At 48.1% G+C, this 14,691-nt stretch overlaps 1 protein-coding gene across 47 annotated transcripts in view; it reads right to left on the reverse strand.

Moving 5' to 3' along the window:
* LOC1269366 (low-density lipoprotein receptor) overlaps positions 1 to 14,691 on the reverse strand; it is a 155,188-nt gene that overhangs the window by 11,697 nt on the left and 128,800 nt on the right. For 23 of the 47 annotated variants that reach the window (XM_061644683.1, XM_061644682.1, XM_061644681.1 and 20 more), the window contains 3 exons: positions 14,468 to 14,666; positions 12,923 to 13,183; positions 7,808 to 8,209 (listed from right to left, as the gene is read on the reverse strand). In XM_061644683.1, the coding sequence (XP_061500667.1) occupies positions 7,808 to 8,209; positions 12,923 to 13,183; positions 14,468 to 14,666 (862 nt within the window). The remainder of the gene's footprint in view (positions 1 to 7,807; positions 8,210 to 12,922; positions 13,184 to 14,467; positions 14,667 to 14,691) is intronic. The other 24 variants (XR_009764825.1, XM_061644707.1, XM_061644706.1 and 21 more) reach the window with 2 other exon arrangements.

The following is a 14,691-nucleotide window of genomic DNA, read 5'->3' on the forward strand; positions in this document are numbered from 1 at the left end:
GCCCAATCACGGCACAATCATGGAGGCGAAATCGCGAAAAGCCGGACAGCGCCATCAACATTCGGGCATTGCCAATTGGCTCTCGCTTCAGAAAGTTGGAAGGGAGATTCACAAAAATTACCCCCCCCCCCTCTCTCTCATCTTTCTTAACTAGACAAAACCCGGCTAGTTTGCTCGCCCATTCTCGTCGCGCTCGGGAGTCAAAACTTCCGTGTGCAAAAAAAAGGGGAATAAAAAGCTTTCCTTTGCACGCTCACTTTATATCACACTAGTATGAGTGAGTGAACGAGCGAGAGGATGAGAGTAGAGAGTGGAGAGAGAGAAAAAGAGAAAGAAAGAAAGAGAATGAGGGACACAAAAGGTGAGCAAACTGCTTTTGGGTCGTTATTATTGTTATTGTCCTGCTGCACTTGTGGCGCCAGCGCCAACGGATCCCCGAACGGATGCTGGCAAGGAGAGGGGTTTTGGGGCTGTTGGTCGCCGACATTTTCCCCTTGCTCTCCATTCTCTCTTTCCTTCCTCCTCCTAAAATCCACTCATTTCTTTTGCTTCTGTTGCGCAAAGATAGTGGTGGCAAAAATGCGTTAAGCAAATTTTTCGGGATACGCAGCAGCCAATGCATGGTGAATGGCACCGGAAAACTGCACCGTGGCAGAAGTGCGCGCAGGGAATCGTGTTGCACCGGCTTGGCAATGGTGCGCAACAAGGCAACAATGGTTTCGGGAGGGGGTGGTTTGCGCGGGATGACAAGCGCGCCTTGGGAGTTGCGGTTTACGGGATTCGCATTTGCACATTTGCATTTCCGTTGGCCGATTCCGTGATGCTTCTCGTCCTAGTAACTCTCCCGTGAGCAGTGAGGGGAAAAGGGGAGCGTGGGCAAACGAAAAACAACCCGTCTTACGTACAGCGTGCACGTGGCGCGCTCGTGTTCCCTTTTGCTTTGGCACTGGGGGGTTTTTTGTGGCGTTCCTTTTCTGCTATTTAATATTCAAGAAAGTCTCCCCCGATGGTTCGCAGCGCGGCCAAATGGTTGCTACCCGAAACGCTGCTGGTGGTTGGTGGTGGTTTTCCGGCGATGAAGTAAACTTCATCGGATGGTAGATTTCACCCCAAAACAGTCGCAGCAGCCATTGCCCCAGCCACTGTTGCCGGGCCGACCAACCATTCATTGCAATCGACCGATATCGCGGTGGCTTCCGTGGCTCTTTCCCACCACCGGTCACCGCCGCACACCGGGTCTGTGTGTGTGTGTGTGTTTTCTCACCACCACTCGGCGCGCCGTCTTCCCGAGTTCCGGTGCTCGTTAGTCACCGTCGATTTCACCCGAATACGACCGGAAATTAAAGCCAGCGGGATAGTAGCGGAAAATTGGGCAACCGCGCGCACACCGTCTTGCAATGTGGCGTCCGTCGCTGCCGACTGTGTCTGTGCCCGATTTCGTACCCGATTTCGTTACCCACCCGATTCTAGCTTGCCTGCCTGCTTGCGAAATACATTTTTAACTCAATATTCTTTTTTTGTTCTCTACCCACCACCACCGCATCTACCCACCGAGCAAACTGGGAAAACACGATGGGGCGCGCGATTTGATCGCGCCCGCAGCAAGATGAAACTTTCGATGCTTGTTGTGCGGAGTTGTGTGTGTGTGTGTGTCTGCGTGCGTCTGCGTCCCTGTAGGCGGGATTCCGTTCCCGGGCATTCCCGCGGGAAAAATGTTGCTTTCGCGTGTGATTTTTGTGTTTTTGAGTGGTGCGCGCGTTGTGTGTGTTTTTTTCTCTCTCTTCATTTGTAGCATGAGCGTTCCGTCGTGAAGGATTTGCATTTTGGTTGCGCTTCGTTCCAGGAAGAAAGCAAAATAAAAAACAAGGTACTGCTTTAAACTGCAAGCAAACACTGCACAAAGCGTCCGGTGAATTATGTTATTTCAGCAACGAGCTTTGTGCAGAAGTAAAAATAGTTGTATTGTGGTGCTGCCGCAAAAAGGTACACAACTGGGCAGAGATGGATACATACACAAACGCACACATACACACACACTAACACTAAACTCTGGCATTTGTTATGACAAAAACTGTGCCATTTCCCTGGACAGGAAAATTTTCACTAGATAAGGATGGATGTTTGTGTGTGTGCGCCATTTGCCCCGCTTTGTCCGCAAAAAGAGTGGAAAAGCAAATGGGCAAGAATAAAGGTCTTTAGGATAAAAGCAGGATAATGCATATGCATTACAGAGACGGAAACTACGTTACGGTCAATTCGCGGTTTCGAAACGCCGAAATCTAAATTTAAGCCATTTTATGTTTCGTCGTCATACAAAAAGGGGGCGAAAACAGTAAAACATTTAAGGTACAGAAAAATGCAAACCATGGTGTAAAATTTATAGTTTTTGGTAGTAAATTTTGTTCAATTTTAGGCGAATAAGTGATTTTTTTTTATCTGCGCCACAAAACAATTTGTACAACCATAGAACATTATGGAGACGCCTAGTACTTTGATCAAGTAATCGGCTGGTGTTACTGAGTGTCTGTCTAGTATGTTTTTTTGGGAAATTTATTGCACTACATACAGGTTTTCCCACGATTTATTGGTTGGTTCTAATCAATTTTTGGTGGGTTCCCATATTTTTTTGGTGCGTTCCCGCGATTTTTTGGCCGTTTTCCAGAATTTTTTTGGTCCAATTGTATTGATATCCAATCGGAAAATGGGAACGAACCAAAAATCTATGGGATACGATCAAAAAATCGTGGGAACGCACCAAAAAATCATGAGAACTGACCAATAAATCGTGGGAAACCCTGTAATTAACATGGAATCAATGGTATCAATAAACAGCAAATAGCGAAAATTTACTATTTCTCCGATATTATTACAGCTGTTCAATACTGCGACTTACCCTAGTAACAGCAACATATTAGTAAATAAAATAAAACTACTGCCTTTTACTGTGCCCCAGAACTCATTGGCAAAGAAAACACCTATTGTAGCATCGTCCGCCCAAACAAAGGCTCATCATGGTAAAATCGCTTGCAATACCTGCCTCTCCCGTGGCAGGGCAAGGTGACGCAAGGCAGCCAACCGCAAACAGACCCGACACTGTGTAAACGTTGCGTTCCAAGTTTTAAGACGGATATGAGCTGACCGAACTACGCCGCGAGCCCGCAAGCTCACCAATAAACTAGCTGTATTGTTTCCGGGCCCATGGTTGCACTCTGCCATCGCGAGAGACGCGGGACAGACAGGAAGTAGAGTAGATCCTTACTTAAGCTTCTTTGTTTCGCGTTACGCGAAAAGGGAAAGGTGGAAAGCAGCAACCACCTGCAGTCGCTGGTGGTGCACGGCCACTGATAAGAACAGAACAGAGCCGGCAAAAGTCAATCTCCTGTAAGTGTGTGTGTGTGTGTAGCAAAAACAAGAACCGACAAAAGCGTGGTTTAACAGCGCTTTACAGTACAATAGAAAAAAGGGCCCCGCAAAAGCTTCGCTTACATCCGTGCCGTGCACGTCGCAAAGGTCGGAAAGGCTGGGCGAAAAGAATACACCATGTTGGCTCGATTCTCCATTCATTGCGGAAATCATTTCATCTTTGGTCACAGCTTGCTGGAGCAGAGTTAGACAGAGAGATATAGTGAGAAAAAGCACAAAAGGGGTAGGAAAGCGCACACAAAAACGCACCCATTGGAACTGAAGATTAAGCTGTGTGCAATCCTCCTCACCACGCTGCTGGAATGCAGTGCTGCAGAATGTGCATTCACCTTGTGTGTGTGTGTGTGTGTGTGCGCGTGTGAATGGCAGTGCAGTTCACCGGTGCCAGCTGCAACAAATAGAACTGTCCTTCCGAATGATATATGAACTGCTGGCCCGATCGGTTCGCCAGTTTTCGTTCTGCCAGTATAGAGCTGTGTCCGCTTCTAAAGCTCACTACTACGCTCCCTCGACCGTGATGATCCGGGCGAAATAATTGTATCTCGTGTGTGTGTGTGTGTGTGCGTGAAGCAGGGATCGGAGGAAGGCGCTGAGGTGCAATGAGGTTTTTGCACCTATTTTGTTGGTAATTGGATTTTTCGGTTTGGTTATTGATCGACTGCATGCCGCATGATGCGATAAGAGGGGTGGGGCGACCTGTGATGGCTAAAATCCACTCCACTGGTGGATTCAAAAGGATTCTGTGTGGTGGTTTCTGAGGTTCTGCTACCTGGGGATAGGGGGAGAGGATCATGCTGCGAGCAACGGGGGTGTGCAAAAGTTTTAATTAATAAATGGTTGAGGGATGATAAATATTTCAAACTGCCGGCCAGAGCAGTGCGGTTGCCCACTGGTTGGCTCATTGTTTGGAGCGATTTTACCCCATTCGCCGGGGCTGTCTGTGTGCGTACACGTACGTGTATATGTGTTTTGTTTCATTTTTTTTTACACTGCAATAGAAGGTTCCTGTGTCTGTGCTGCTGAAGCAGTGCTATTTTCATTTCCAATTACTAGAGCAGATTGTTTTGGCATTCAGTGTGCCGGGTTGCTACGTACGCTGTACTTCGTTGCCGCATTGATGGGCATTGAGAGCAACACGTGCGAAATAAAAGCGAAAAACAGATACTTCCCCGAATGCGTGAGTGCTATTTTTCTTCCTCCATCCTGCGTTGAGTGGCCGTGAAAAAGGTACGGAGTGACTATCATTAACAGTTAATAAATCATATCATAACGCTTAACACGAAACAAGACATGCTGGCCCACAGCAAAACCGAACCTCCTCGATCTTTTTTTTCCGGCCTGTTTGGATCGAACATAATTTGTTTGCATGATAAAAAGGATGCACAAAAAGGGGTTTGGCCAAACCGTGTAAAAATAATGGTACGAGGGGCAACAACAAAAAACCCCGATTCACACCGTAGTAATGAAACGATAAATACAGCAGCAAATATTGGCGCGATGGTTTTACAGGCAAATCAATAGAAAAAAAGAAAAACCGGTTCTCCCGTCCACTTTGAACGGTCAAAAAGCTTCTGGCTTATACCGATAATTTGTGGATTTATTGAGCACTTTTACGCTGCTGCTAATTGAAAACGGTGCACAGCTCGAGCAGTGGATAAAAGGGGGTACTAGGGGGACAAACAAAAGTACTGCCAAGGTTTACACCGTGCACGCTGCTGTTTTCATCACTTTTCATCTTGAAGCAGTGGCAGCGCTGGCTGCAATGCAAGGGTTTTGTTTTTGCTCTACTTGTTTTCCAATTGTTGCTACAGCATGCTGTGTGAGGAGCGCTGGTCGCTTTTAATCTTTTAATTAATATTCTGTTCGTACCGAGCGGTCATTCAATCGACGGTGACTAAAGCCAACAGCTCCACTCCGGGAGTGGGAGGAGAGCTGGAAAAAGGCTGAATCGATCGCGGACTGCCAACCAACGGGGAGAGGAAGTGAACGGCAAAATCCATGGTAATTGCGTTGTTCATTCAATTAAAAAACACCGGCACAGAGACGGTTTTGAGGCCTGCCGACCTGACATGGAACAAAAAAGCACGATTAATTTATTAACATGTCACACTACTTCAGCGCGCGCGTGTGTGCCCGATTTTTGGTGGGAAAGGATTGTGGATGTTTTTCCCTTTTTGTTCTTTTCGTTTTACGTCTGTTTGACCGAAATGTTTTGTTTTTATTACACATCGACACACACACACAGACACAAGCCGAGGCTCACTCACATTTCGCTGATTGGGGGTAGCACACGGGGCGTTTCGATTTTACTTATCATGAATAAAGAATTCACTTTTTATTCGCTTTTTCACCCATTTTCGCTTAGCTTAATAATTGAAGTGGGACTATATGGCCCAGCCTGCTACATGACCCCGCCAACCGGAAAAAATACTTCACTCAACGGATTAACTAGGTGGAGGGGTGGTGGTAGGGAATTGAAACACAAAAAAGGCTAGTTTTCCACACCACTTGTTTGACTTTTGCGCATGCTGATAGCTGATAAAAAAAACGGTGATTGTGAGTGAGCGCTGAGAGCTGAATATAGGCCATTCCCCGTACCTGCTGCCCTCGAATAGCCCGTGCGTGCGGTGCATTAATTTGGTTAAAAGCAAAAATTATACGGGGCCTATAAAAATGTCATCCCAAATCCGCATTGTTAATGGTGCACTGTCATGCACCCGGGAGATTGCATCGTGAGTGCGTGCACTTTCGCGAACGTGTGTGAGCCTTAATTTATCAGCCAGCTCCGCACTGTAATACCTTTTCGCTCGTGGTTGTGATGTTTCAGCATAATCCAGGTGATGTTGGTAAGACGCATTGTGTGCGTTTGGGACGCGTTTTTTTTTAGTTTGAACAGGTTTTTTTTTGCGATTGAAACCAATTACGCTTCAATAAGTAATGTAGCGAGCAAATGGGCAGTCCCATAAAACACGGCTTGAACTAACAAACGATAAAACTGTTCCAAAAACGTAAACACACACACACACACGAGCGCGCGCGCGCGCGCAATATAATAGAAGACTAAAAATAGATAATACGATTTTACTTTGTCCATGGAAAACTGATTGCCCATGGCAAATTCACCCGAATCACCCGCAAACAGGCGGCGAGAAGATGAATTGCCCCCAAAATGCGCGAAACCGCATCGAACGCGAACGCGTGCTTGTCTGATTCGACGCGTCGAAGAGATGACTGACCGTGAGCAGAAGTGGAGAACTACTTAGCATCTTACAACCGTCCAGGGAGACGTTTTCCACGCCGGCCACCAGATCGTGCTTCGTCGGTTCGTGTGCGGGCGCGTGTGTGTGTGTGTGTGATTGTGCACGAATGAAATGTAAGAACGGGCAAACTATGCTGTTGATATAAAGGTTCGCCAACGCATGAAGCGTTAGAGCGTAAAATTAGCACTGCAATGGATGCTGTGGGGGAGGCTTGTCACTGTTTTGGTTTGCGATTAGTGTAATCACTTTGTTTTCCAACAGCAGTATGCACAATTGTTTATAATAAAATGTATAAATTATGGGCAATTATTTCCCATATTATTTCCTCATTCCAACAATATATTGTACGCTTGATAAATACTATTGATACTGAGTCTAAAATGTAAAAATAAATTAGCAAACTAAAATATCACCCCGTAGAATTTCACTACTTTGATATTAAGCACGATTTTTTGCTTTGCTTATTTTAAACTTTAATCTTTAGTTTGTGAACTGAAGAAACAATTAGCCAAAATACATTTATGTACCATGTTTCAGTTTTTATAGTATTCATAGTGTTCTTTTACTGTCAGTTTATGTCTGTAACCTTACCGCCACAATAAAATGGCACAAAAATGAAGACTACGCTAAAGATTGGATTAATAATTCAAACTAACTTATTAAATACGACAACCGATTGGACAATGAACGCACATACACACACGAAAAAAACCACTAGTTATTACTAACTAAAACGGATAACGACGATCCACCACATCGTCGTGTTTTGTAAACATTCATCGTTATGCAGCACGGGCAAGTGCAGGTGAAAAATTAATGGCACTTGCATAAGTCGAAAAGTCCACACGACGATGACGACAAAAAGCCGTCCGCCCTTGTGTGTGCAGCTTACCCTGGATTTCGACAAACAAGCAACGGCTTGTGGCAACTGTACTTAAAAAAAAACAATGCTCAGAACCAATCACACGTGAGCACAACAGTGAGCGAAGGTGAAAGAACAACAGCACAGGAGAAAGAAAAAGCTACACAGGAAGAACGAAACATAACCACGAAACGTACGTTACTGCACGATGGACAAAACACACAGACATGCACACACACACACAGGTACACGTACACGTTACCTCGATACTTTTCGCAAATCCACCTCACATACTGTAGCGAGGCGGACAGCTCGTTATCGTAGAGCGTCCGGTGGTCGGTCGCGGCCGCATCGTTCGCCCGCTCGATCGCATCGACCGGCGCCCGGGGGAAAAGGTTTTCGAGCAGATTGAATCGCTTGCGCTGCTCCCAGTACGAGTAGCGTGCCGGGTGCTGCCCCGGCCCGTCCACCCGGTTCATGTAGGACCGGTGCAGGGCGGCCCGGTCCCGCACCGTACCGGGGGACGATTTTAAACTCTCCATAATTGCCACCGTGCGCGTGAGGTTGGTACAGATGGCGGCCAGGTGCAGACTGTTGGCGATGCTGCCACCGCTCGGCAAGTGCCCCGGCCGGCTTAGCCCGGGCAGCCCAATGGTCGACTGCCCTGTGTGGGGGGGTCGTTTGGATGTTGCCCCAATCCCAATCCCACCGGTTCGATTTGTCCATTCGATCGGTCAGTCGATATTGTAGGGGAGGGGGTAAACGTTGCGAAGCCGCAGGAAGGGGAGGCACAGACAAATTCCCATCCCGATGATGTTGCCGAGGGGTGGAGGCAGGGAAGGAGGAAGCCAAGCGCCAGGGAAAGCCAGGAAAGTAGCAGCGGTTGCGGATGACGATGATGGTAGAAATGATGATGGTGATGGTGATGATGAAGCAAAGCGGAAAGGATGAAAAAGCAGGTTCAGGATATTTATGTTTAGTTCGTGACTGGTTTGCTTTCTTTTTGCATGCTTCTTTTTTGCCCACCCCATTTGCCGTTCGGTTGCACTCGAGAATGCACTTAGCACGCTCACGGTCGGGGTGTGTGTGTGTATGGATATTCGGTGGGGATGATGTTTGGATTTCTCAAAGGAGTGACTACTACTGCTGCCGCTGTGTGCTTTGAGCTGCTGCTACTGCTACTGACTGCATCGGCCAGTTACTCTGCACCGATCCGGTTCCGATAATCCCAAGCTAAATGGGAACCGAGGGTGGGACGTTGAGCCCCCGTTCGTGACCTCATGTTCGATGCATCAGCAAAACCCGGTGCAGTAATTGATTTGCCCAATGTAGCTCCCACGATTCCTGGAAGCTTTCTGGGGTAACCAGGGAGGGCAACATACAAAAAAAAACCTCCAACCTTCTCCCGGGTTGCGTATAGCCAGCCCAAGCCCAATTTCGAGCGCTCGATTAGCTGCCATCGAGCTAGAGAAGGGACGGGACGCAAAGGGATGGAAACGTCCGCCAGGTTGGGCAATTATTTATGGTCCCAAAACTTTTTGAGGCTTTCGAATCCCGAATCCGTTGCCGTCCCCTCGGGGGAGCGGAGATAAATCACACAGTGACCGGAAATAGATTTCCCTCTTGCCAATCGGGAGGGAGAAACAAAACAAAAAACAAATCTCCACCCACTCACATTAGCCTCCGGAGTCGAAACATCCAAGTCGGTGAAGCGTTGCAATGGCACAGGGACGACGACGACCACTGCAAGGGGGAGAAAGGTGGATAGACATTGGTTACCAATACCAATCTATAAAGTTAATTTTGCGCTATAATTCACAAATTGCTTTGACACCGGAACCGAGCTTGACCGCCCGACGGGTACCGGAGCTACCGGTGTGTGTGTGTGTGTGTGTGTGCGTGTGTTACTGCACAGGATGCTAACACGCCGCCAGTAAAGCGTATCGACGAGCGTAGGCAAATAGGCCTAAAGGTACACACATCGCTTTGGGTGGTATGCATGATATCCCTAAGCCGGTGCGAATGTACACTGACGGCAGGCGGTTGTACCGGCAGGGCACCCCCGATAAAGGAGGGTTCCGCCCAAATCGCCCCCCCCCCTCGCCCTCTAACATGGTTCGATAAATGACACAAATTATATGCACGGGAGCGTGTATTGCACGCCTTTGTCGTTTATTCAGAATCGAGATTAAAGTGCAGTTCAGGAAGTTAATTCAACAAACATGCACCCACACAGTTGCAAACACTTCCCCTGTTTTCCGGTTGACCATCCGGTCGAACCAACGATAGGGAGCCACAACCGGAGAATGGTGGAGTTTGTATAATTAGCCATGCAATATGTCCGATCACGTATCAATGGTTCGGCAGCAGTCGTTACGCCCGGCAGACATAAATTATACGTTCGCGTTTGCCTGTTGAGCACCGCTGGACAAATACAACCACACCACTGGCTCGGGGGGTGGGCCGGCCCAACCCAAGGGATTGGTTGGGTTTTAGATGGATGAGCATCGAATAAATCAACCATATTTTCCAATCCGCATATATTCCGTATCGGTCACACTAAAACCCAAGCACGGTGCTCCAGCAGACTGTCGTCCTGGAGTTTGTTTGTTTTTAGGACCATTTTTTGTTACGCTTGTAACTTCCCCGCCCCTGTTTGAACAACTGTGAGTGTGTGTTAAATTACACAAATGAAAGCACCGTAAACGAACCATGCTGTGTGGTTGAAACGCTATCTACCACGCGCACATATGACATCATGCACGGCGGAATGGTTGATGGGACTATGCTCGCTATTTGATCGATCGACATTTTCCAACTCGCGGGACAATTGTGTGCCGCACATTAAACTGCACCCTTACGCACGGGCGCATCATGGCGCAAGGTAGTAATTAAACCACGTTCCGTAGCCGCTGGCAATACTTAATGTGTCGTGTCCCCGATGCTCATAAGCACGCCACAATTGCATCGCAATGTATATTCAACGATACAAAAAAGCGCTTCGAAACCAATCCACGGTTAAACGGTAAATCAAATTGTTTTAAATAAACAGCCGTTGCGTCCTCCTGACCTGGCCCTCCAGCAGAACAAACGCGTTAAACACTCATTCCGAGGGGTATTTAAATGAGCGGCACAGTGTTCGCTTGTGTAACAATAAATAAAACAAACACACACAGGGACAAGTGCATCGGAATGGCACCTGATAAGTGCTGTGCAAATTGAATTGCAACGAATGTCAACCTGGTGCAGCGCGTTGATCAGTTATCGGAACGATTTAAATTGATGGCACACCGCAGAACCGAGCGGTCAAAAGGACACGCCAGCGAGCACGGGAGGGCGAGATTACATAAAGAAGGATCATCAAATTGTGGCAGAGTTTTTCGCGTTGCTCTCGCCATTGTGGCATTGATGGTGGAGAGCCGAGCGAGAAGTTACTGTTACACATGTTTACCTTTAGCTAATCAACCACAATGGTGCGCTTGTAGCGCGCAAAATAACCCATGCCACAGTGCCTGGGTTTGCTCATAACACAAAAGCCATCGGCGGTCGGCCGTGTGTTTGGGTTGCCACTGTGCCAAAGTGTAAATATTTGTTCGAAAAATTTCAATTGTATCGAGCTCACCGAGCTGCTGTGAGCGGCTGCTGAGCGTGTGGTAGAGAAAACGGTGCCATAATTTAACTGGCGGCTGTAATTTGGGACTGTTAAGGGGGGGCTAACAGTGGCCAATAACCAACATGAACCCTTCCCAGAAAGGCTACTAAAAAGGATGATTAATCATTCAACCTCGAAAGCATACCGAAAACCAATTCGGAAGCACCGGTTGGGCCGGCCGCACGGTTTGCTTCGAGGCGCGTTCAAAGGCATCAAACCCCAAGCAAGCAACGGTTCGAGCGGGGTTAGTGAATGTTGAATAGGGAACAAGTTTTACCCGATTTCCCAACCGGGGTTTGGCGCACAAAACAGCACCAGCGCTTGGCTGCAACATGGGCAGTGTGCTCTGTTTTTCTTGGCAAAACTTTCAAGATAGTTGTTCGGGTGTGTGTGTGTGTGTGTCCGAGGAAAGGGGATTGGAGAAGCGATCTCGCGCACCGTCTGAAGCAATTAAGTTGAAGCATTTTTCCCATGTTCACGTTCCATGTAGTCCGGGAATTATGATTCAATTTCTGCCCTGTTCCTCTTTTGTGCCCGAGACAAACCCCCCCCCCGCCCCCTCTTATGCCACTGGATTGCACACAAAATGGCCGTGTTAGTGTTCTCTCCCTCCCATCTTCTTCGGTTGAACTTTATTTGCCTTTTGGCAAATATGGCGCCGTTGCCCGAACATGCAACATGGAGTTTGAATCTGAAGTGAATCCGTGAAGCGATGCTCCCGGATTGCCGGGTTCATTCCCCGCCCCGCCATTTTGCCGCGATAAGAAGATAATAGAGCGGGTAGCTTGGAAAAGTGGTAAAGCGTTTCGGTGGTTTTACGTCGAGGGCCAACAATTTCTCCTGTGCTACTCGTAATCTGTTACAAGTCCCGGGAGGAAAATTAGCGCAGGCAAAATTGCACTGAAGCTGCCGGCGATGCCGGTTGCGGTAAGCAGTAGGTGTAGGTGAGTAGGTGGCATTATTAATTACTATTAAGATTCTCGGAACGGTGCCTGTTCTGGTAGGGCGGGGTGGGGAAAGTTTTACCACTGCTGGCAAAACCCGAACAAGGCCCGCTGGCAAAGCGAACGTCTGCATCACGTGCTTCGATCAACGTTCGTTACTGGAAAGTTTCCCCGGTGTGCATGTGCGGGCATGGTGCGCAAGGAGGAAAGATCAAATGATTAGCTAGTTTCTGATAAGAGAACAAAGTTTGTGCCTTCCCAAGTTGCCGATTGCAGGCAGAACACACAGCACCGCCAGGGTGAAAGGTAATTACACCCACGAACAACAGAGGCGGCACAATGGTGCGATGGTGCTCTTTTTCTTTTGTGAAAGGAGGTGTTAATCGAACTATTGAGTGTCAGCAGCTCTAAAGAGGGATAAAAGGATCGATTCAGCTGTGCCTAGCGCGAATGCAATCGATGCGAGACAATTGCTACCAGCGGTTAGAGCTGTGAGGGAGTTGAGTCATTTCCGTTAATAAAACGAATAGAAGCAGCAGCAGCAGCAGCGATCGGCAGTAATGAACCGTTGAGTGTGTTCATTTGAATAGCTGTGAGTTAAGAAGAGTGCATGCTTTTCTTTCCATTACAGCCGTCACCATCCACCGATCATCAAGAGAGAGGGAGAGAGTGTGTACACCTGAGACCAGCAACGGGCGATTGGTCCCCATAACGTGGCTAAACGGTCGTGCAGCCGCTTGCCACCGCACGGGCACGAACCGGAACGGAACACCATACTCACAGTTATTCTTTGCGCCGGGCGCCACGGAGGGGACAGAGCTAGACGAAGACGATGAAGATGATGATGGTTGGGATGATGTTGTGGAGGAGTTGGAGTTGGGGAAGGTGGAGATGTTTGCGATGATGTCCTTATTGCTATCGTAAATGTTACTCGAGTGGTGCTCGATGTGCCTGTTGGCACCGCTACTATTCATACCATTGTTGCTATCGATCCGGCCGCTGCTCGTGCCATCCTCGCCCGCCGGCCCGGCCGTGGGTTTTTCTAGAGAGGTCACACGGAGAGAGAGAAAGACGACGGAAAAAACGAGCCCCATTTCCCATTTCACGCGGAACGCGAAACACGTTGGCAAGCGCAGTATAATGGGGTTAAATGAAGGCGTCGTTTTTTTACGTGTTTTCCGCAGTATTGTGTGTAGGTGTGTTGTTTAACCAATTTCGTTGACAGAAAAAAAAACACGCGAGAGCCATTTCGAGGAAGAAGAATGTGATTATCACACGTACGTGCGAACGCAGCCGCGCATAGCAATTCATTCGGGCGGTGGGTGGGCAGCCGGGCGTGTGGGAGTAGTTTGTTGCACGGTGATTGCACGGCGATGACATTCCGGCGATGGTGTCGGGAAACAATCGAACACACAGAGAAAACGGAACCGAGAACGAAAGGGGAAAAAAGCATAATGGGAAGAAAGAAAATAGAGAAATGAACAAAATCAACAAGCAGAAATAAAATGAATTTATAAATAAATCAACAAACTCAAAGTGCAATCGTAAACACACATATATAACACACACACAGAAATATAAAAGGACGAAATGAGCGAACAAACAAGAGAGGGGGAATGTTAACAAACAATAAAAAAAACGAATCAAACATAAAAACAAATTAAAGAAAAAAAAATCGGAACTATAAAACCACCACGCGACGCAACAATGCTATTGACCGGCGCCATTCATTGTACCGATTCCCACGCGTGCACTGAACGCGTGGCCGGGTGCAGACAGCGGGGTAAATCGGTCGACGGGTTGGGCGAATGAAAAACATTTAAAATTCATTAAAAAACGAGCGCACAACGCTGTACGAAAAAAGGAAAAGAACAACGCCGTGCGCGCAGTAAAACAGCAAACAACTGAAGATGAATAAATAAAACCTCGTTGCAGCCGAACTGGCGAACTGGAGGGGCACGGGACCGGCATGGGGAGTTGTACACAGGAAGTTCTTCAGCCGTGTGCCGGCCACCACGGAGTGCTGGCAATGAGGACGATTTTTTCAGTGCACGATTGAGCGCTTGATTTTTTGCTCTGTCTCGCCAATTCTCTTCTCTGCTGCTTCTCCAGCACTGGTGTTGACTTTTTGTTGACTGGGACACGCGGGCATGAACCCTCCGGGAGGAAGGAATCTTCACGCCAATCCGAACCCAATTTGATGGCACCGGCGTGCCACGGACGGACAGCATACACTTAAGGCTTTAATGTGGCGGGAACCCGATTTGGGAAAAGGGAGGGCAAATAGAACAAAATGACGGCACCGTCTTGCCGCGCTCGCACTTACCGTCCTCCACGCACATCAAGCTGTCGCTCATCAGCTTCAGGCCGGTCGGGCAGGCGCAGGAAATCTTCGGACTGTTGGCGTTAATTTGGGGCGCCGGCAGGCACAGATGCGAACAGTGGCCGTTCACCGCCTGACAGTGGTTGACGCCGTCCGGCTGGCGGTACGGGTGGTACACGTGAATCGTCATCGGGTGTTGCAGCTGTATTGGATAGAGAGGGGGGGAC

Source organism: Anopheles gambiae, chromosome 2 (assembly GCF_943734735.2).
Source record: "Anopheles gambiae chromosome 2, idAnoGambNW_F1_1, whole genome shotgun sequence".
Classification (NCBI taxonomy): Eukaryota; Metazoa; Arthropoda; class Insecta; order Diptera; family Culicidae; genus Anopheles; species Anopheles gambiae.